The 21,205-nt window shown below is 53.1% G+C and overlaps 1 protein-coding gene across 2 annotated transcripts in view; it reads left to right on the top strand.

Annotated features, from left to right (window-relative positions):
* Window positions 1-2,703: 2,703 nt before the first annotated feature.
* GPR107 (G protein-coupled receptor 107) overlaps window positions 2,704-21,205 on the top strand; it is an 85,598-nt gene continuing 67,096 nt past the window's right edge. Inside the window, exons 1-11 of one of the 2 annotated variants that reach the window (XM_075324360.1) lie at window positions 2,704-2,828; window positions 6,677-6,802; window positions 7,921-7,971; window positions 8,180-8,268; window positions 8,349-8,497; window positions 10,543-10,985; window positions 11,571-11,612; window positions 11,699-11,800; window positions 14,623-14,756; window positions 15,135-15,210; window positions 15,309-15,382. In XM_075324360.1, the coding sequence (XP_075180475.1) occupies window positions 2,757-2,828; window positions 6,677-6,802; window positions 7,921-7,971; window positions 8,180-8,268; window positions 8,349-8,497; window positions 10,543-10,985; window positions 11,571-11,612; window positions 11,699-11,800; window positions 14,623-14,756; window positions 15,135-15,210; window positions 15,309-15,382 (1,358 nt within the window). In that variant the 5' untranslated portion in view covers window positions 2,704-2,756. Of the gene's footprint in view, window positions 2,829-6,456; window positions 6,596-6,676; window positions 6,803-7,920; window positions 7,972-8,179; window positions 8,269-8,348; window positions 8,498-10,542; window positions 10,986-11,570; window positions 11,613-11,698; window positions 11,801-14,622; window positions 14,757-15,134; window positions 15,211-15,308; window positions 15,383-21,205 lie in introns of those variants that run through there. The other variant, XM_075324361.1, reaches the window with a different exon arrangement.

Here is a 21,205-nt window from a genome sequence, read left to right as displayed (position 1 = left end):
CCTCCGTATACAGGGGACACCCCACAAGACCCTCCGTATACAGGGGACACCCAACAAGACCCTCCGTATACAGGTAACACCCCACAAGACCCTCCGTATACAGGTAACACCCCACAAGAGCCCCCATATACAGGTAACACCCCACAAGAGCCCCCATATACCGGGAACAACCCACAAGACCCTCTGTATACAGTGAACACCCCACAAGACCCTCCGTATACCAGGAACACCCCACAAGACCCTCCGTATACAGGGAACACCCCACAAGACCCTCCGTATACAGTGAACACCCCACAAGACCCTTCGTATACCGGTAACACCCCACAAGACCCTCCGTATACCGGGAACACCCCACAAGAGCCCCCATATACCGGGAACACCCCACAAGACCCTCCGTATACAGTGAACACCCCACAAGACCCTCCGTATACCGGGAACACCCCACAAGACCCTCCGTATACCGGGAACACCCCACAAGACCCTCCGTATACCGGGAACACCCCACAAGACCCTCCGTATACAGGGAACACCCCACAAGACCCTCTGTATACAGTGAACACCCCACAAGACCCTTCGTATACAGGGAACACCCCACAAGACCCTCCGTATACCGGGAACACCCCACAAGACCCTCCATATACAGGGAACACCCCACAAGACCCTCCGTATAACGGGAACACCCCACAAGACCCTCCGTATAACGGGAACACCCCACAAGACCCTCCGTATACAGGGAACACCCCACAAGACCCTTTGTATACCGGGAACACCCCACAAGACCCTCCGTATACCGGGAACACCCCACAAGACCCTCCGTATAACGGGAACACCCCACAAGACCCTCCGTATACAGGGAACACCCCACAAGACCCTTTGTATACCGGGAACACCCCACAAGACCCTCCGTATACCGGGAACACTCCACAAGACCCTTCGTATAACGGGAACACCCCACAAGACCCTCCGTATAACGGGAACACCCCACAAGACCCTCCGTATACCGGGAACACTCCACAAGACCCTCCGTATACCGGGAACACCCCACAACACTCTCCGTATACCGGGAACACCCCACAAGACCCTTTGTATACCGGGGGGACCCCACAACACCCTCCGTATACCGGGAACACCCCACAACACTCTCCGTATACCGGGAACACCTCACAATACCCTCCGTATACAGGGAACACCCCACAACACCCTCCGTATACCGGGAACACCCCACAACACTCTCCGTATACCGGGAACACCTCACAATACCCTCCGTATACAGGGAACACCCCACAACACCCTCCGTATACCGGGAACACCCCACAAGACCCTCCATATACCGGGAACACCCCACAAGACCCTCCGTATACCGGGAACACCTCACAATACCCTCCGTATATCGGGAACACCCCACAAGACCCTCCGTATACCGGGAACACCTCACAATACCCTCCGTATATCGGGAACACCCCACAAGACCCTCCGTATACTGGGAACACCTCACAAGACCCTCCGTATACCGGGAACACCCCACAAGACAATCCGTATACCGGGAACACCTCACAATACCCTCCGTATACCGGGAACACCCCACAACACCCTCCGTATATCGGGAACACCCCACAAGACCCTCCGTATACAGGGAACACCCCACAAGACCCTCCGTATACTGGGAACACCTCACAAGACCCTCCGTATACCGGGAACACCCCACAAGACCCTCCGTATACCGGGAACACCCCACAAGACCCTCCGTATACCGGGAACACCCCACAAGACCCTCCGTATACTGGGAACACCTCACAAGACCCTCCGTATACCGGGAACACCCCACAAGACCCTCCGTATACCGGGAACACCCCACAAGACCCTCCGTATATCGGGAACACCCCACAAGACCCTCCGTATATCGGGAACACCCCACAAGACCCTCCGTATACAGGGAAAGCCCCACAAGACCCTCCATATACAGGGAACACCCCACAAGACCCTCCGTATACTGGGAACACCTCACAAGACCCTCCGTATACTGGGAACACCTCACAAGACCCTCCGTATACCGGGCACACTCTACAAGACCCTCTGTATACTGGGAACACCCCACAAGACCCTCCGTATACCGGGCACACTCTACAAGACCCTCTGTATACTGGGAACACCCCACAAGACCCTCCGTATACCGGGCACGCTCCTCCAGACTCGGTACGGAACTCATTACTCGCGAGGGGAGATTTCTATTTATCTGATGGCGTCGTCTTTCGCGTCTCACAGCTGAGCGTCCGTTTCTGTGTATCTGGAGCTCACACCGGATTGTATGAACTGGATACAAGTGTAACAAGCCCTCAGTTGTGAGCAGTGAGAGGTCAGGAGGGTTTGTGACTTCTGAATGTAAATATTCTGTCCATTCCCTGACAGTAAGCAGATATTCTGGAAATGGGAGGATTTAGCCACAGCCATTTGAGAGGTCTCTTTCGTCCTGTTCTGGTCTCACATCCGCTTTGTCTACGTTCACACTCTGCCGTATGTAGCCTCTGCGGTTTTCTTTCGTCTTCCAGGTCACGTGAGGCGCTTTCTGACAACCCCCCCTCCCTGGGGTCAAGCCTCTCATTCTGCACTACAATTCCCAGCATGCATCACGGCCCTGCCTACCTCGGCGCACGATGGTGACGTCACGTCCCGGGTCACTGTGAGACGGAAGCGGAGAGGCACGTGACAGGGGCGGGGCTGCCTCCCGGAAGTGAGAGGATGCTGATGCTGGAATAAACATGGCGCTGTTGGTCCTGAGCCTCCTGCTGCTGCCGCTGTGCACGGCGCGGGTCCATCACCTAGTCTTGAAGGTACCGGGGTTGACCCGCGAGCGGTGACCCGGGGGACAGGGGCGCGGAAGAGACCGGAGGGAGGTCAGGAAACGGGAAGAGGAGGGAAAGGGATTGACAGGAAGAGAGAGAGAGTAACAGGAAGAGAGTGACAAGAGAGAGAGTAACCCGAAGAGAGTGACAGGAGGAAGAGGAGAGGGACAGGACGAAGAGGGAGGGAGTAACAGGAGGAGAGTGACAGGAGGAGGACGAGAGTGACAGGAGGAAGAGGAGAGTGACAGGAGGAGGACGAGAGTGACAGGAGGAAGAGGAGAGTGACAGGAGGAAGAGGAGAGTGACAGGAGGAGGAGGAGAGTGACAGGAGGAGGAGGAGAGTGACAGGAGGAGGAGGAGAGTGACAGGAGGAGGAGGAGAGTGACAGGAGGAGGAGGAGAGTGACAGGAGGAGGAGGAGAGTGACAGGAGGAAGAGGAGAGTGACAGGAGGAAGAGGAGAGTGACAGGAGGAGGAGGAGAGTGACAGGAGGAGGAGGAGAGTGACAGGAGGAGAGTGACAGGAGGAAGAGGAGAGTGACAGGAGGAAGAGGAGAGTGACAGGAGGAAGAGGAGAGTGACAGGAGGAGGAGAGTGACAGGACGAAGAGGGAGGGAATAACAGGAGGAGAGTGACAGGAGGAAGAGGAGAGTGACAGGACGAAGAGGGAGGGAATAACAGGAGGAGAGTGACAGGAGGAAGAGGAGAGTGACAGGACGAAGAGGGAGGGAATAACAGGAGGAGAGTGACAGGAGGAGAAGAGTAACAGGAGGAAGAGGGAGAGTGACAGGAGAAGGAGAGTGATAGGAGGAGGAGGAGAGTGACGGGAGGAAGAGGGAGAGAGTGACGGGAGGAAGAGGGCGAGAGTGACGGGAGGAAGAGGGGGAGAGTGACGGGAGGAAGAGGGAGAGAGTGACGGGAGGAAGAGGGAGAGAGTGACGGGAGGAAGAGGGAGAGAGTGACGGGAGAGAGTGACGGGAGGGAGAGAGTGACGGGAGGAAGAGGGAGAGAGTGACGGGAGGAAGAGGGGGAGAGTGACGGGAGGAAGAGGGGGAGAGTGACGGGAGGAAGAGGGAGAGAGTGACGGGAGGAAGAGGGGGAGAGTGACGGGAGGAAGAGGGGGAGAGTGACGGGAGGAAGAGGGAGAGAGTGACGGGAGGAAGAGGGGGAGAGTGACGGGAGGAAGAGGGAGAGAGTGACGGGAGGAAGAGGGAGAGAGTGACGGGAGGAAGAGGGGGAGAGTGACGGGAGGAAGAGGGAGAGAGTGACGGGAGGAAGAGGGGGAGAGTGACGGGAGGAAGAGGGGGAGAGTGACGGGAGGAAGAGGGGGAGAGTGACGGGAGGAAGAGGGGGAGAGTGACGGGAGGAAGAGGGGGTGAGTGACGGGAGGAAGAGGGGGTGAGTGACGGGAGGAAGAGGGGGTGAGTGACGGGAGGAAGAGGGGGTGAGTGACGGGAGGAAGAGGGGGTGAGTGACGGGAGGAAGAGGGGGTGAGTGACGGGAGGAAGAGGGGGTGAGTGACGGGAGGAAGAGGGGGTGAGTGACGGGAGGAAGAGGGGGTGAGTGACGGGAGGAAGAGGGGGTGAGTGACGGGAGGAAGAGGGGGTGAGTGACGGGAGGAAGAGGGGGTGAGTGACGGGAGGGTGAGTGACGGGAGGGTGAGTGACGGGAGGGTGAGTGACGGGAGGGTGAGTGACGGGAGGGTGAGTGACGGGAGGGTGAGGGGGAGAGTGACGGGAGGGTGAGGGGGAGAGTGACGGGAGGAAGAGGGGGCGAGTGACGGGAGGAAGAGGGGGCGAGTGACGGGAGGAAGAGGGGGCGAGGAGAGTGACGGGAGGAAGAGGGGGCGAGGAGAGTGACGGGAGGAAGAGGGGGCGAGGAGAGTGACGGGAGGAAGAGGGGGCGAGGAGAGTGACGGGAGGAAGAGGAGAGTGACAGGACGAAGAGGGAGGGAATAACAGGAGGAGAGTGACGGGAGGAAGAGGGGGTGAGTGACGGGAGGAAGAGGGGGTGAGTGACGGGAGGAAGAGGGGGTGAGTGACGGGAGGAAGAGGGGGTGAGTGACGGGAGGAAGAGGGGGTGAGTGACGGGAGGGAGAGAGGGAGAGTGACGGGAGGGAGAGTGACGGGAGGGAGAGTGACGGGAGGGAGAGTGACGGGAGGGAGAGTGACGGGAGGGAGAGTGACGGGAGGGAGAGTGACGGGAGGGAGAGTGGGAGAGTGACGGGAGGAAGAGGGGGAGAGTGACGGGAGGAAGAGGGGGCGAGGAGAGTGACGGGAGGAAGAGGGGGAGAGTGACGGGAGGAAGAGGGGGCGAGGAGAGTGACGGGAGGAAGAGGGGGCGAGGAGAGTGACGGGAGGAAGAGGGGGCGAGGAGAGTGACGGGAGGAAGAGGGGGCGAGGAGAGTGACGGGAGGAAGAGGGGGCGAGGAGAGTGACGGGAGGAAGAGGGGGCGAGGAGAGTGACGGGAGGAAGAGGGGGCGAGGAGAGTGACGGGAGGAAGAGGGGGCGAGGAGAGTGACGGGAGGAAGAGGGGGCGAGGAGAGTGACGGGAGGAAGAGGGGGCGAGGAGAGTGACGGGAGGAAGAGGGGGCGAGGAGAGTGACGGGAGGAAGAGGGGGCGAGGAGAGTGACGGGAGGAAGAGGGGGCGAGGAGAGTGACGGGAGGAAGAGGGGGCGAGGAGAGTGACGGGAGGAAGAGGGGGCGAGGAGAGTGACGGGAGGAAGAGGGGGCGAGGAGAGTGACGGGAGGAAGAGGGGGCGAGTGACGGGAGGAAGAGGGGGCGAGTGACGGGAGGAAGAGGGGGAGAGGAGAGTGACAGGAGGAAGAGGAGAGTGACAGGACGAAGAGGGAGGGACTAACAGGAGGAGAGTGACAAGAAGAGGAGAGTAACAAGAAGAGGAGAGTGACAGGAAGAGGAGAGTGACAGGAAGAGGAGAGTGACAGGAAGAGGAGAGTGACAGGAAGAGGAGAGTGACAGGAAGAGGAGAGTGACAGGAAGAGGAGAGTGACAGGAAGAGGAGAGTGACAGGAAGAGGAGAGTGACAGGAAGAGGAGAGTGACAGGAAGAGGAGAGTGACAGGAAGAGGAGAGTGACAGGAAGAGGAGAGTGACAGGAAGAGGAGAGTGACAGGAAGAGGAGAGTGACAGGAAGAGGAGAGTGACAGGAAGAGGAGAGTGACAGGAAGAGGAGAGTGACAGGAAGAGGAAGAGGAAGAGGGAGACAGGAGGAGGAAGAGGGAGACAGGAGGAGGAAGAGGGAGACAGGAGGAGGAAGAGGGAGACAGGAGGAGGAAGAGGGAGACAGGAGGAGGAAGAGGGAGACAGGAGGAGGAAGAGGGAGACAGGAGGAGGAAGAGGGAGACAGGAGGAGGAAGAGGGAGACAGGAGGAGGAGGAGGGAGACAGGAGGAGGAGGAGGGAGACAGGAGGAGGAGGAGGGAGACAGGAGGAGGAGGAGGGAGACAGGAGGAGGAGGAGGGAGACAGGAGGAAGAGGAGAGTGACTGGAGAAGAGAGTGGCGGGAGGAGGAGGGAGAGGGTGATGGGAGGGAGGGCGTGAATGTTGGGAAAAGGAGGGGTGGGTGTCGGGGGGGCAGAGAAAATAAAATGGAGAAGCTGGAGGTGTTGGGGCATTGGGATGATGGTAGTTGTATGGAGTGGCAGGAGGATCGCTGAGCAGGAGAGGACAGACCTGGCCGGGGGTAGTAGGGGGTTGGCGCTCTGGTCCGTGGTGATGTGGGGGCCACTCATGACGAGTGAGTCAGGTTATGAGGGGCCATGTTGGGGCTTTCTGTTGCGGCCGGACCCCTGACCTTGTGTCTCTTGCCCCCGCACAGGACGACCCCCGACAGAAGGTTCGCCTGAACACTTTTGGCTTCTTCACTGACGGTTACATGAATGTGACGGTCACCAGCCTCTCTATAAAGGGCTTCAGCAACCTCCCGGAAGTGGGCAACTGGCTGGTACGTGGCGGATGTGTTGGGTGGGCCTCGCGGGTGGTCCCGTCTCTGGGTGGGTCTCGCACTGTACACTGGGTGGTCACCAGTGCGGCTGCTCTTAGCTTCCTTTGATGGCTGGAGGCTGTCGCCCAGGAATATTATATTGCTTTATCCTCCTCATTCAGCCAGTTTTTTTGGCCGTGCTCCTGTATATCTGGGTGTCTACCCCAGTGGTCCCTGTATATCTGGTGACCGCCCCAGCAATCCCTGTATATCCGGTGACTGCCCCGGTGGTCCCTGTATATCCGGTGACTACCCGGTGGTCCCTGTATATCCGGTGACTACCCCGGTGGTTCCTGTATATCCGGTTGACCGCCCCGGTGGTCCCTGTATATCCGGTTGACCGCCCCGGTGGTCCCTGTATATCCGGTTGACCGCCCCGGTGGTCCCTGTATATCCGGTTGACCACCCCGGTGGTCCCTGTATATCCGGTGACCGCCCCGCTGGTCCCTGTATATCCGGTGACCGCCCCGCTGGTCCCTGTGTATCCGGTGACTGCCCCGGTGGTCCCTGTATATCCGGTGACTGCCCCGGTGGTCCCTGTATATCCGGTGACTGCCCCGGTGGTCCCTGTATATCCGGTGACTGCCCCGGTGGTCCCTGTATATCCGGTGACTGCCCCGGTGGTCCCTGTATATCCGGTGACTGCCCCGGTGGTCCCTGTATATCCGGTGACTGCCCCGGTGGTCCCTGTATATCCGGTGACTGCCCCGGTGGTCCCTGTATATCCGGTGACTGCCCCGGTGGACCCTGTATATCCGGTGACCGACCCGGCGGTCCCTGTATATCCGGTGACCGCCCCGGCGGTCCCTGTATATCCGGTGACCGCCCCGGCGGTCCCTGTATATCCGGTGACCGCCCCGGTGGTCCCTGTATATCTGGTGACCGCCCCGGTGGTTCCTGTATAGCCGGTGACCGCCCCGGTGGTCCCTGTGTATCCGGTGACCGCCCCGCTGGTCCCTGTATATCCGGTGACCGCCCCGCTGGTCCCTGTGTATCCGGTGACCGCTCCGGTGGTCCCTGCATTTGTTTTGGGGGTCTTGCGTCCTTGTCGTCACCTTCCCTCTGTGTTTCTCTTGCAGTTTGGCTTCAGTTTGGACCGAACCAAGAATGACGGCTTCTCCACTTATCTGGTAAGCGCTCGGGGGGGTACTTTCCATAAAACGTTGCCCCCCTCCCCCCTTATTCCTATCAATCTGTGATCCTCAGACACATGGAATCCTCTTCCTGGCCCGTTAGGTGCTCCGGTTCTGTCCCTCTCCATGCTTTACACTGCAGCCCTGATCACTTTCTCCAGCTTACCTGTGTTCCATAGATGTTTTTGTGCATTTTCTCTTCCAGGACCAGGAACTCCATGACTGCATCCTGAAGAAGATGGACAGTCGCCCCAAAGATGCCGCCCTCCTGCAGCTCAACTTCTCCGATAGAAGGTGATCTTTTCAGGTTTTCCTTCGCCGCCTTCTGTCACTGGGCGTCTTACACCATCGTCTTCCTCTTCCCTCCCGCACAGCGTTTGTGTGAGCACCGCCGATGACAACCTCCTACCCCGCCTCGTCTTCACCATCCCGAAGGAGGAGGATAAGAGTTCTGCCACTCAGAGCGCCGCGGAGAAGCCGGAGCCCAAGCCCCCCGCCGGGAAGAAGGAGCGCAGAGACGCAGGTACCGCTGAGCCCCGGCCGCCTGCAACACTCTGCTGCTGCTTTCTGTTAGCGCTCGGCTTCAGATCGGCATAGACAGGGTTTGTATGGAGTAAAGGCCGATGTGCTGCATTGATGGAGATCTAGTGGATCCCTAAGGGCTGTTGTAAACATTACGTCTCCCACAGTGCATCTGGACAGGCAGTGGGTTACTGACTGAAGGGTTTGTTTGAAAGCAAAAATAAATATCTATTTGATGCTATTTCTATTTCCTGTCTGATGACGAATCGTTTGAGAATCCCAGTGCATGCTGGGATACCAAAACAAAGCGTCATCAGGGGGCAGAGTGTGTGGCAGCGAAGCGTCATCATGACACTCGTTTCAGGGGCTGGTTTGTACCTGCTTTGTCTGCCTTTCCCTACAATGTCTGGCCCTCCCGCCATTGCCGCCTTTTTCTGGCCCTCCCGCCGTTGCCGCCTTTTTCTGGCCCTCCCGCCGTTGCCGCCTTTTTCTGGCCCTCCCGCCGTTGCCGCCTTTTTCTGGCCCTCCCGCCGTTGCCGCCTTTTTCTGGCCCTCCCGCCGTTGCCGCCTTTTTCTGGCCCTCCCGCCGTTGCCGCCTTTTTCTGGCCCTCCCGCCGTTGCCGCCTTTTTCTGGCCCTGTTCTTGCAGGGAGGGGGCAGCAGATGCGGTCCCTGCCACAGACTCTGCCCCCTGATGACACTTTGTTTTATTATCCCAGCATGCACTGCGAATCTCAAACTATTCATCATCAGACAGGAAATAGAAGCAAAAAATAGAACAGTAATTAGAGTGCGGAGGGGACAGGAGGGAATCGATTCAAGCGTCACATAGAAAGGATATAAATTTTACTTTTGCTTTTGGATTCTCCCTTTAACTGTTAATTAATGCGGTCCTAATATTTTTTTGTCAATCTTGCCATATGAGGCTTTTTTTTGCGGGACGAGTTGTACTTTTAAATGAAACCATAAGTTTTGCCATATAGTGTACTGGAAAACATTTCAAATGCAGAAACATTGCAAAAAAAATGCGATTGCAGGATTGTTTTTGGGGTATTTAATTCACAGTGTTCACTGTCTGGTAAAACTGATGTGACGGTGCGATGCCTGAGGTCGGTGCGAGTTCGTAGACACCAAACATGAATAGGTTTACCGTTATCTATGGGGTTAAAAAAAATCAGAATTTTGTCCAAAAATTTGTCAAAAATTTTCACTTTTTTTCCGCGACCCATAGCGTTCTCATTTTTCGGGATCTGGGGCTCAGTGACGGTTTATTTTTCCTGCCTCAAGCTGACGGTTTTAACAGTGCCATTTTTGCGCAGATGCTACGTTTTGGTCGCCATTTATTGCATTTTGCGCAAAATTTGCGGCAACGAATAAATGTAATTTTGGAGTTTGGAATTTTGTTGCAGTTTACCGATCAGATTAATTCATTTTACTGTATATTTTGATCGACATTTCTGAACGCGGCGATACCAAATATGTGGATATTTTATATATTTTTAACCGTTTCATTTTCAATGGGGAGAAAGGAGGTGATTTGAACTGTTTTTTTTTTTGTTTTTGTTTTTTTATATTCATAATTTTTAAAACTTTTTATTTTTTACTTTACTAGATGAATCAGCAGTCTGATCGCTGATTCATTTCTGCTGATCAGAGCTGCACAGCTGTGATCATCAGAAATGCAGCATTACTGTTAGAGGCGGCGCTCTGTCGGCTGTAACAGGAACTACGTCATGATAGCGACAGGAGTCATCAATTGACCCGTTGCTACCATGGCAACCATCGCCTTTTCGTGATCGCGTCCCCGGGCCTCATATTGCTGTGGGTAAAGGCGCGATTCCCACCACGGCCATTTAAATCCTGTAGACATGTGCAGGAATCTCTGCCGGCTCACTGCAGCAGCCGGCAGGGATTACCCCGACATGACTTAGGATGTACCAGTATGTCCTCGGTTGTTAAGGGGTAACGACCTGGACTGTATATCACTCATCCATATTTTGGAAGTTTCTGGAAAAGCCTCTAATCCTATTATATTAAATTCATACAGACGTAAAAAAAAAGACAAACCCAGATGAAAAGACTGAGAACAAGCCGGAAAATGAAGCGGACGGCAAGGGGGACAACAAGGTGGACGGCAAGGCGGACCCCAAGCCGGCCGACAAGACCAAGGCGGCCGACAAGGACAAGGTGGACCCCAAGGCGGCCGACAAGGACAAGGTGGACCCCAAGGCGGCCGACAAGGACAAGGCGGACCCCAAGCTGAACGACAAGGACAAGACGGAGCCCAAGCTGGACGACAAGAACAAGGTGGACCCCAAGCTGGCTGACAAGGCCAAGGCGGACCCCAAGCTGGCTGACAAGGCCAAGATGGACCCCAAGCCAGACGACAAGGAGAAGATGGACCCCAAGCCGGACGACAAGGGCAAGGTGGACACCAAGCTGGACCCCAAGGCCAGTAAAACTGACAACAAAGAGCAAAAAAAAAACACAGTAAGTTTGGTGTGATAGAAGATTATAGAGTATTTCTAAATTCTGCCATTAAGGGGGTCTCTTGAAGCTACAGGTCCGGACCTGAGGCTGCACGACTGAGAGGTTCACACATGCCCCCCTGATCAGTATCCTCCATATCAATCCTCATTTTACTAATTGCTGTGCCCTCCTTCAGTTCTGCCTGGCAGTCAGTCCACCGCCCTCCCATCCCCCGCACAATGTGGAGACGCCTGATTGAATCTTTGCTTGTAAAACCTGATCTGTCAGCGGCTCACTGTTTTATTTTCCATCTGAGCTGTGTGGGTCAGGACGGGGTTAAAATCCTCAGGTTACATCATCAATATGTGACCAGTTCCTCCGGGTGTCGCCTCTCATCCCCTCATTTTATATAAGACACAGCGCCACATATTGGGTTGTGGCCGGGTCGGATACTGCAGCTCTTTCACATTGACTGGAAACCATCCTAACAATTTGACATGCAGCAATGATGGGGCTGGAGTCCGGGGAGGTGTCGGTGAGGGAGCGAGTAGTCTGTGATGTGTGATGGGGCCGTTCCCTTTCCTAATGTCCCCTGTGTCATTGCAGTGTTATCAGATGCTGGTGAAGGACGGCGTGGCCTCATTTCAGGTAAGTCATGAAGACGAGGTGCACTTCTATCACCCGGCGCTGGTCCATATCGGCGTCTTCTATTCATCCGTCTTCTTTTTTCTTAGTTCTCGTTCAATGTGACCAAGCCAGAGATGGAGGGGCAGTACAGCCTGTACTTCCACAGCTGCATCAGCGACAGCCGGCAGCTGAACCCCTTCAGTCTGGATGTGAGTGCACCCCCGAATGTGTCTGGTCAGTGGCCCTTGGTACTGGACAGACAACCTCTTCTCAATGTCCCCTAGTACTGGGCGGACAACCTCTTCTCACTGGCCCCTAGTACTGGGCGGACAACCTCTTCTCAATGTCCCCTAGTCCTGGGCGGACAACCTCTTCTCAATGTCCCCTAGTACTGGGCGGACAACCTCTTCTCAATGTCACCTAGTACTGGGCGGACAACCTCTTCTCAATGTCCCCTAGTACTGGGCGGACAACCTCTTCTCAATGTCCCCTGGTACTGGGCGGACAACCTCTTCTCGATGTCCCCTAGTACTGGGCGGACAACCTCTTCTCGATGTCCCCCTAGTACTGGGCGGACAACCTCTTCTCGATGTCCCCCTAGTACTGGGCGGACAACCTCTTCTCGATGTCCCCCTAGTACTGGGCGGACAACCTCTTCTCGATGTCCCCTAGTACTGGGCGGATAACCTCTTCTCGATGTCCCCTAGTACTGGGCGGATAACCTCTTCTCGATGTCCCCCTAGTACTGGGCAGACAACCTCTTCTCGATGTCCCCCTAGTACTGGGCAGACAACCTCTTCTCGATGTCCCCCTAGTACTGGGCAGACAACCTCTTCTCGATGTCCCCCTAGTACTGGGCAGACAACCTCTTCTCGATGTCCCCCTAGTACTGGGCGGATAACCTCTTCTCGATGTCCCCTAGTACTGGGCGGATAACCGCTTCTCGATGTCCCCTAGTACTGGGCGGATAACCGCTTCTCGATGTCCCCCTAGTACTGGGCGGACAACCTCTTCTCGATGTCCCCCTAGTACTGGGCAGACAACCTCTTCTCGATGTCCCCTAGTACTGGGCGGATAACCTCTTCTCGATGTCCCCCTAGTACTGGGTGGACAACCTCTTCTCGATGTCCCCTAGTACTGGGCGGACAACCTCTTCTCGATGTCCCCTAGTACTGGGCGGACAACCGCTTCTCGATGTCCCCTAGTACTGGGCGGACAACCTCTTGTCGATGTCCCCTAGTACTGGGCGGATAACCTCTTCTCGATGTCCCCCTAGTACTGGGCGGACAACCTCTTCTCGATGTCCCCTAGTACTGGGCGGACAACCTCTTCTCGATGTCCCCTAGTACTGGGCGGACAACCGCTTCTCGATGTCCCCTAGTACTGGGCGGACAACCGCTTCTCGATGTCCCCTAGTACTGGGCGGACAACCTCTTCTCGATGTCCCCTAGTACTGGGCGGACAACCTCTTTTCAGTGTCTCCTAGTACTGGGCGGACAACCTCTTCTGTCGGGAGACCCCCGATCAGGCCAGACACTGCGGTCCACATAGGCTCATGTGAACGCAGCCCAGTCACCGCTAGCTTTGTCCAATATATAAAAATAATCTTATTTTGTAAAACTCCCATCTATAAAATTATCAAAATAATAGTCATAGTGTAAATGCCGTAAAAAACCCCATAGGCCTGAAACTTACATTTTTTGTTTATAAATATATATGATTTTTAGGAAATGTCAAATTAAGCCCCTTTTTTTTTATTTTTTGCTTTTTAACCCCTTATTGACATAAGACGTATCGGGAACGGCCTAAGTCATTTCTGTGTAATCCCCACCGGCTGCTGCGGTGAGCCAGCGCTGATCCCTGCATATGTCTGCTGATTTGAACAGCAGACATATGTGGTTATCAGGCACAGGTGGATCCGCGATCCACCCGTGCCTGTTAACCCCTTATATTGTGCTGTCCAAATGTGACAGCACAATTTAAATGGCCGTGGCAGGGAAATCATTCTGATCAACAGAAATGAATGAGCGATCAGACAGCTGATCCTTATAGTCCCATAAAGGGACTAGCAAAATAAAGAAAAATGTCAAAAATAAAGTTTTAAAAAAAATTTAAAACCTAAAAGTTCAAATCACCCCCCCCCATTCGCCTCATTGAAAAAAACTGTTAAAAAAATATAATATACACACATTTGGTATCGCCGCGTTCAGCAAAGCCCGATCTATCAAAATATAAAATCAATTAATCTGATTGGAACTTTTTTGCCGCTACGCAGTTTACCAAACGCCAAAATTTAAGGTTTTTTTTTTTTGTTTCAAATTTTGAGAAAAATGCAATAACAGGCGATCAAAATGTAGCATCTGCGCAAAAATGGTACCGTCAAAAACGTCAGCGCGAGACGCCAAAAATAAGCAGTCACTGAGCCATAGATCCCGAAAAATGAGAGCACGGAAAATGGCGCCACTTTTTTTGGACAAATTTCAGAATTTTTTTTTTAACCCCTTAGATAAAAGTTAACCTATACATGTTTGGTGTCTATGAACTCGCACCGACCTCAGGCATCACACCCACACATCAGTGTTACCACATAGTGAACACGGTGAATAAAATATCCCAAAAACATCATGCAATCGCTCTTTTTTTTTGCAATTTTTCCGCACTTGGAATTTTTTTTGCCTTTTTCCAGTACACTATATGGTAAAACTCATGGTTTTATTTAAAAGTACAACTCGTCCCGCAAAAAACAAGCCCTCATATGGCGAGATTGATGGAAAAATAAAAAATGTTACGGCTCTTGGAAGAAGGGGAGGAAGAAAAACAAAAACATCGCTCGGGGGTGACGGGGATAATGAAGTTTCAAATTTATTTTTGAACAGTAAAATCCTTAATCTAAATTCTGGAAGTTATAATGTGGCCATAATGGCACCGGCGTGGGGGGTTGTGATGGCGCCAGGTCGTTTTTACCATAAAAATAAAACCCAAAACATCATTTCACCAAGTTTTAAGAGTCTGTTGCTTCTCTTCTTTGCAGATCTCCATCACCGAGAGGAACCCCGAGAGCTTCTTGTCTGCGGATGAGATCCCTCTGCCCAAACTCTACATCTCCATGGCCCTGTTCTTCTTCGTCTCCGGTCTGGTTTGGGTTCACATCCTCCGGAAGCGCAGGTGCCGCACCGTCTCTGTCCTTTCTCCCTCCATCCGTCGGTGTGCTGGATGCTTGTATGATAAATTTGTGTCTCCTATATGTGCGGGAATATGAATATTACCTCCAGTAGTTACATAGTGTCATTTCCCAGATCCGGGACATTCATCTGTCCATATTCTGCAAATATGGCCACCGCAGTAGTGACCGTGTACGGAGCGGAGCTTGTATTACATTGTGTCCCGATTCCCTTCACATCGGGTCCTGCAGTGAGACTCGGGTGACGTCTGGGGGTCCGGCACCGCGTGCCCCTTGCTGGGTGTTACGGCTGTTGATAAATGCTCAACGGTGGCTCCAGTGTGGAAAGGGTTAATAATGGCCGCCCCCCCTCTCTGTTCCAGAAATGATGTATTCAAGATCCACTGGCTGATGGCCGCGCTGCCCTTCACCAAGTCGCTCTCGTTGGTTTTCCACACGGTAGGCTCCTGACACCCCAAAATCCTAGGCCCCCAGTGATGGAGGATATCCGGACACGAGTCTCTGCCGCTCACTAATGCTGCCCGTTTTCTCCCCAGATCGACTATCACTATATCGCCACTCAGGGGTATCCGATCGAGGGCTGGGCCGTGGTGTACTACATCACCCATCTGTAAGTATCCGGGCACGGTCGTGTGTCCGCACTGACCCCTTACATAGCCGGGGATATTACCCCCAGACCTCACTATGGAGGAGATTGTGCAGAGAAGGTGTACAGGTATATACCAGGCCGATGGGGGGGGCTCTGGTGAGTGGGGATGCCTGTGATAAATGTGCAGCAGACTGACTGATACTGGCTCCTCTGGGGACGGGATACTCTTAAGCCATAGGGAAGGTGAGAAGCCCGGACCAGCGGGGACGACGCAGCGGAAAAGATCAGGGAGGACAGGAGATGGGGAGCACTGAATGCACCTGGAGAGGAGTCACACAGAAGAATACACAGTACAGTTCAAAAGTTTGGGGTCACTCACCACTTTACAGGGAACTCCCCCTAGTGGTGGCTGCAGACAGGATCTTATCATGTATCTCTGTATACAGGGCGCTCCCCCTAGTGGTGACTGCAGACAGGATCTTATCATGTATCTCTGTATACAGGGAGCACCCCCTAGTGGTGGCTGCAGACAGGATCTTATCATGTATCTCTGTATACAGGGAGCTCCCCCTAGTGGTGACTGCAGACAGGATCTTATCATGTATCTCTGTATACAGGGAGCTCCCCCTAGTGGTGGCTGCAGACAGGATCTTATCATGTATCTCTGTATACAGGGAGCTCCCCCTAGTGGTGGCTGCAGACAGGATCTTATCATGTATCTCTGTATACAGGGAGCTCCTCCTAGTGGTGGCTGCAGGCAGGATCTTATCATGTATCTCTGTATACAGGGAGCTCCCCCTAGTGGTGACTGCAGACAGGATCTTATCATGTATCTCTGTATACAGGGAGCTCCCCCTAGTGGTGGCTGCAGACAGGATCTTATCATGTAACTCTGTATACAGGGAGCTCCCCCTAGTGGTGGCTGCAGACAGGATCTTATCATGTATCTCTGTATATAGGGAGCTCCTCCTAGTGGTGGCTGCAGGCAGGATCTTATCATGTATCTCTGTATACAGGGAGCTCCCCCTAGTGGTGGCTGCAGACAGGATCTTATCATGTATCTCTGTATACAGGGAGCTCCCCCTAGTGGTGGCTGCAGACAGGATCTTATCATTTATCTCTGTATACAGGGCGCTCCCCCTAGTGGAGGCTGCAGACAGGATCTTATGTATCTCTGTATACAGGGAGCTCCCCCTAGTGGTGGCTGCAGGCAGGATCTTATCATGTATCTCTGTATACAGGGAGCTCTCCCTTGTGGAGGCTGCAGACAGGATCTTATCATGTATCTCTGTATATAGGGAGCTCCTCCTAGTGGTGGCTGCAGGCAGGATCTTATCATGTATCTCTGTATACAGGGAGCTCCCCCTAGTGGTGGCTGCAGACAGGATCTTATCATGTATCTCTGTATACAGGGAGCTCCCCCTAGTGGTGGCTGCAGACAGGATCTTATCATGTATCTCTGTATACAGGGAGCTCCCCCTAGTGGAGGCTGCAGACAGGATCTTATCATGTATCTCTGTATACAGGGAGCTCCCCCCAGTGGTGGCTGCAGACAGGATCTTATATACACTACAGTTCAAAGGTTTGGGGTCCCCAGACAATTTAGTCTTTTCCATCCTACTTGTATTTATCAGATGAGTTGTATAATGAATAGAGAATATCGTCCAGACAGTGACGAGGTTAAAAATAATCATTTTTACGTGAAATAATAATTTTCTCTTCACACTTTGCTTTCGTCACAGAACGCTCCTTTGCAGCAATTCCAGCTTTGCAGAACTTTGGCATTCTAGCTGTTAATTTGCGGAGGTAATCTGGAGATATTTCACCCCATGCTTCCCCCTCCACAAGTTGGATTGGGTTGATGGGCACTTTTTGGTACCATACGGTCAAGCTGCTCCCACAACAGCTCTATAGGGTTGAGATCTGGGGACTGGGCTGCCCCTCCATTACAGATAGATACCGGCTGCTGCTTCTTCCCTAAATAGGTCATGCATAATTTGGAGGTGGCTTTGGGTCATTGTCCTGTTGTAGGATGAAATTGGCTCCAATCAAGCGCTGTCCACAGGATATGGCATGGTAATGCAAAATGGAGTGATAGCCTTCCTTATTCAAAATCCCTTTTACCTTGTACAAATCTCCCACTTTACCAGCACCAAAGCAACCCCAGACCATCACACTACCTCCACCATGCTTGACAGGTGGCGTCAGGCAGTCTTCCAGCATCTTTTCAGTTGTTCTGCGTCTCACAAATGTTCTTCTGTGTGATCCAAACACCTCAAACTTGGATTCGTCTGTCCATAACACTTTTTCCAATTTTCCTCTGTCCAATGTCTGTGTTCGTTTGCCCATATTAATCTTTTCCTTTTATTAGCCAGTCTCAGATATGGCTTTTTCTTTGCCACTCTGCCCTGAAGGCCGGCATCCCGGAGTCGCCTCTTCACTGTAGACGGTGACACTGGCGTTTTGCGGGTACTATGTAATGAAGCTGCCAGTTGAGGACCTCTGAGGCGTCGATTTCTCACACTAGAGGCTGTAATGTACTTGTCTTGTTGCTCAGTTGTGCAGCGCCGCCTCCACTTCTCTTTCTACTCTGGTTAGAGCCTGTTTGTGCTCTCCTCTGAAGGGAGTAGTACACACCGTTGTAGGAAATCTTTAGTGTCTTGCCAATTTCTCGCATGGAATATCCTTCAATTCTAAGAACAAGAATAGACTGTCGAGTTTCACGTGAAAGTTCTTTTTCTGGCCATTTTGAGAGTTTAATGGAACCAACAAATGTAATGCTCCAGATTCTCAACTAGCTCAAAGGAAGGTCAGTTTTATAGCTTCTCTAATCAGCAAAACTGTTTTCAGCTGTGCTAACACACTTGCACAAGGGTTTTCAAGGGATTTCTAAACATCCATTAGCCTTCTAACACAGCAAACACAATGTACCATTAGAACACTGGAGTGGTGGTTGTTGGAAATGGGCCTCTATACACCTATGTAGATATTGCATTAAAAGCCAGACGTTTGCAGCGAGAATAGTCATTTACCGCATTACAATGTATAGAGGGGATTTCTGTGTAATTTAATGTCAGCTTCATTGAAAAAAATAAGGAAATATCTAAGTGACCCCAAACTTTTGAACTGTAGTGTACAAGCCAAAACTTCCAGCAGGGATGTGGTTGATAGCAGAGAACCCGGTCCAGCGGCCACATCTGTAATCTGAGGACCGTCTCCGACTTCTTCGGCCTCCACGGTTCTTCTTCTGATTAGCTGGTCTTGTTGTGTCGTGCCAGGCTGACTAATGAGATGAAGATGCTGGAGGCCGTACCTAGGGCTCCCTTCCAGCAGCCTGAAATTACAGTCTTGTGGATCAATTTGCACCACTTCTATCACAGACTGATGTGCAATAAGGAGGGGCGAGGTAACACCAGAGACGGATGTACAATAAGGAGGGACGAGGTAACAGCAGAGACGGATGTGCAATAAGGAGGGGCGAGGTAACACCAGAGACGGATGTGCAATAAGGAGGGGCGAGGTAACAGCAGAGACGGATGTGCAATAAGGAGGGGCGAGGTAACACCAGAGACGGATGTGCAATAAGGAGGGGCGAGGTAACAGCAGAGACGGATGTGCAATAAGGAGGGGTGAGGTAACGGCAGAGACGGATGTGCAATAAGGGGGGGCGAGGTAACAGCAGAGACAGATGTGCAATAAGGGGGGGCGAGGTAACAGCAGAGACAGATGTGCAATAAGGGGGGGCGAGGTAACAGCAGAGACGGATGTGCAATAAGGAGGGTCGAGGTAACAGCAGAGACGGATGTGCAATAAGGAGGGTCGAGGTAACAGCAGAGACAAATGTGCAATAAGGAGGGACGAGGTAACAGCAGAGACAAATGTGCAATAAGGAGGGGCGAGGTAACAGCAGAGACGGATGTGCAATAAGGAGGAGCGAGGTAACAGCAGAAACGGATGTGCAATAAGGAGGGTCGAGGTAACAGCAGAGACTGATGTGCAATAAGGAGGGACGAGGTAACAGCAGAGACGGTTGTGCAATAAGGAGGGACGATGTAACAGCAGAGACGGATGTGCAATAAGGAGGGGCGAGGTAACAGCAGAGACAGATGTGCAATAAGGAGGGACGATGTAACAGCAGAGACGATGTGCAATAAGGAGGGGCGAGGTAACAGCAGAGACGGATGTGCAATAAGGAGGGGCGGGGTAACAGCAGAGACTGATGTGCAATAAGGAGGGGCGAGGTAACAGCAGAGACGGATGTGCAATAAGGAGGGGCGAGGTAACAGCAGAGACGGATGTGCAATAAGGAGGGGCGAGGTAACAGCAGAGACGGATGTGCAATAAGGAGGGGCGAGGTAACAGCAGAGACGGATGTGCAATAAGGAGGGGCGAGGTAACAGCAGAGACGGATGTGCAATAAGGAGGGGCGAGGTAACAGCAGAGACGGATGTGCAATAAGGAGGGGCGAGGTAACAGCAGGGACGGATGTGCAATAAGGAGGGGGGAGGTAACAACAGAGACGGATGTGCAATAAGGAGGGACGAGGTAACAGCAGAGACGGATGTGCAATAAGGAGGGGCGAGGTAACAACAGACGGATGTGCAATAAGGAGGGGGAAGGTAACAGCAGAGAAGGATGTGCAATAAGGAGGGACGAGGTAACAGCAGAGACGGATGTGCAATAAGGAGGGGCGAGGTAACAACAGAGACGAATGTGCAATAAGGAGGGGCGAGGTAACAGCAGGGACGGATGTGCAATAAGGAGGGGCGTTGTAACAGCAGAGACGGATGTGCAATAAGGAGGGGCGAGGTAACAGCAGAGACGGATGTGCAATAAGGAGGGGCGAGGTAACAACAGACGGATGTGCAATAAGGAGGGGGGAGGTAACAACAGAGACGGATGTGCAATAAGGAGGGACGAGGTAACAGCAGAGACGGATGTGCAATAAGGAGGGGGCGAGGTAACAACAGACGGATGTGCAATAAGGAGGGGGAAGGTAACAGCAGAGAAGGATGTGCAATAAGGAGGGGCGAGGTAACAGCAGAGACGGATGTGCAATAAGGAGGGGCGAGGTAACAGCAGAGACGGATGTGCAATAAGGAGGGGCGAGGTAACAACAGACTGATGTGCAATAAGGAGGGGCGATGAGCTTGGTGTGAGGATTCATGGGTCGGGGCTGTAGGTGGATGAGGATGCTAGAAACCAGACGGACATTGCTATACTACCTGAATACTCGGACATGTCATATCTGCCATAAAAGGTCATGTGTGATGACATCACCGATGCTTGTAAGTTACCAGAGTTATCCCGCACAGCCTAGAACAGCGAGCAGACCATGGGAGAAGGAGCACGGCCCGGCGCTGGAGCCAGGACAGATGAGTATCGGACGCTGATCTCTGGAGCATACTCGCTGCTTGTGCGGTTTGTCAGTTTACAGAGCTGCGCTCACTGTTCTTCTCCAGCTGATGCAGAGTGCGGGTGTGCTGTGATATCCCCGACATTCACACATCATGTTACTTCCCGGTGTCAGTGCCTCCGCTGATTTGCTGCCAATGTTTGATAACGTGTATCTGCTCCGGTACTTACCCCAGAATTGTACCCGACAGGCGGAAACAATGGCTCCAGCGGTAATCCAGGGAATTCACATGTGTAAAACTTAACGTTTCTTTGTCGCTCCATTGGGAGACCCAGACAATTGGGTGTATAGCTTCTGCCTCCGGAGGCCACACAAAGTATTACACTCAAAAGTGTAACCCCTCCCCTCTGCCTATACACCCTCCCGTGCATCACGGGCTCCTCAGTTTTATGCTTTGTGTGGAAGGAGGCACACATCCACTCACACAT

The sequence above is a fragment of the Anomaloglossus baeobatrachus genome, chromosome 9 (assembly GCF_048569485.1).
Source record: "Anomaloglossus baeobatrachus isolate aAnoBae1 chromosome 9, aAnoBae1.hap1, whole genome shotgun sequence".
Taxonomy (NCBI): Eukaryota; Metazoa; Chordata; class Amphibia; order Anura; family Aromobatidae; genus Anomaloglossus; species Anomaloglossus baeobatrachus.
The sequence above is the reverse complement of the archived record's forward strand: the minus strand, read 5'-3'. Positions and strand labels throughout refer to the sequence as shown.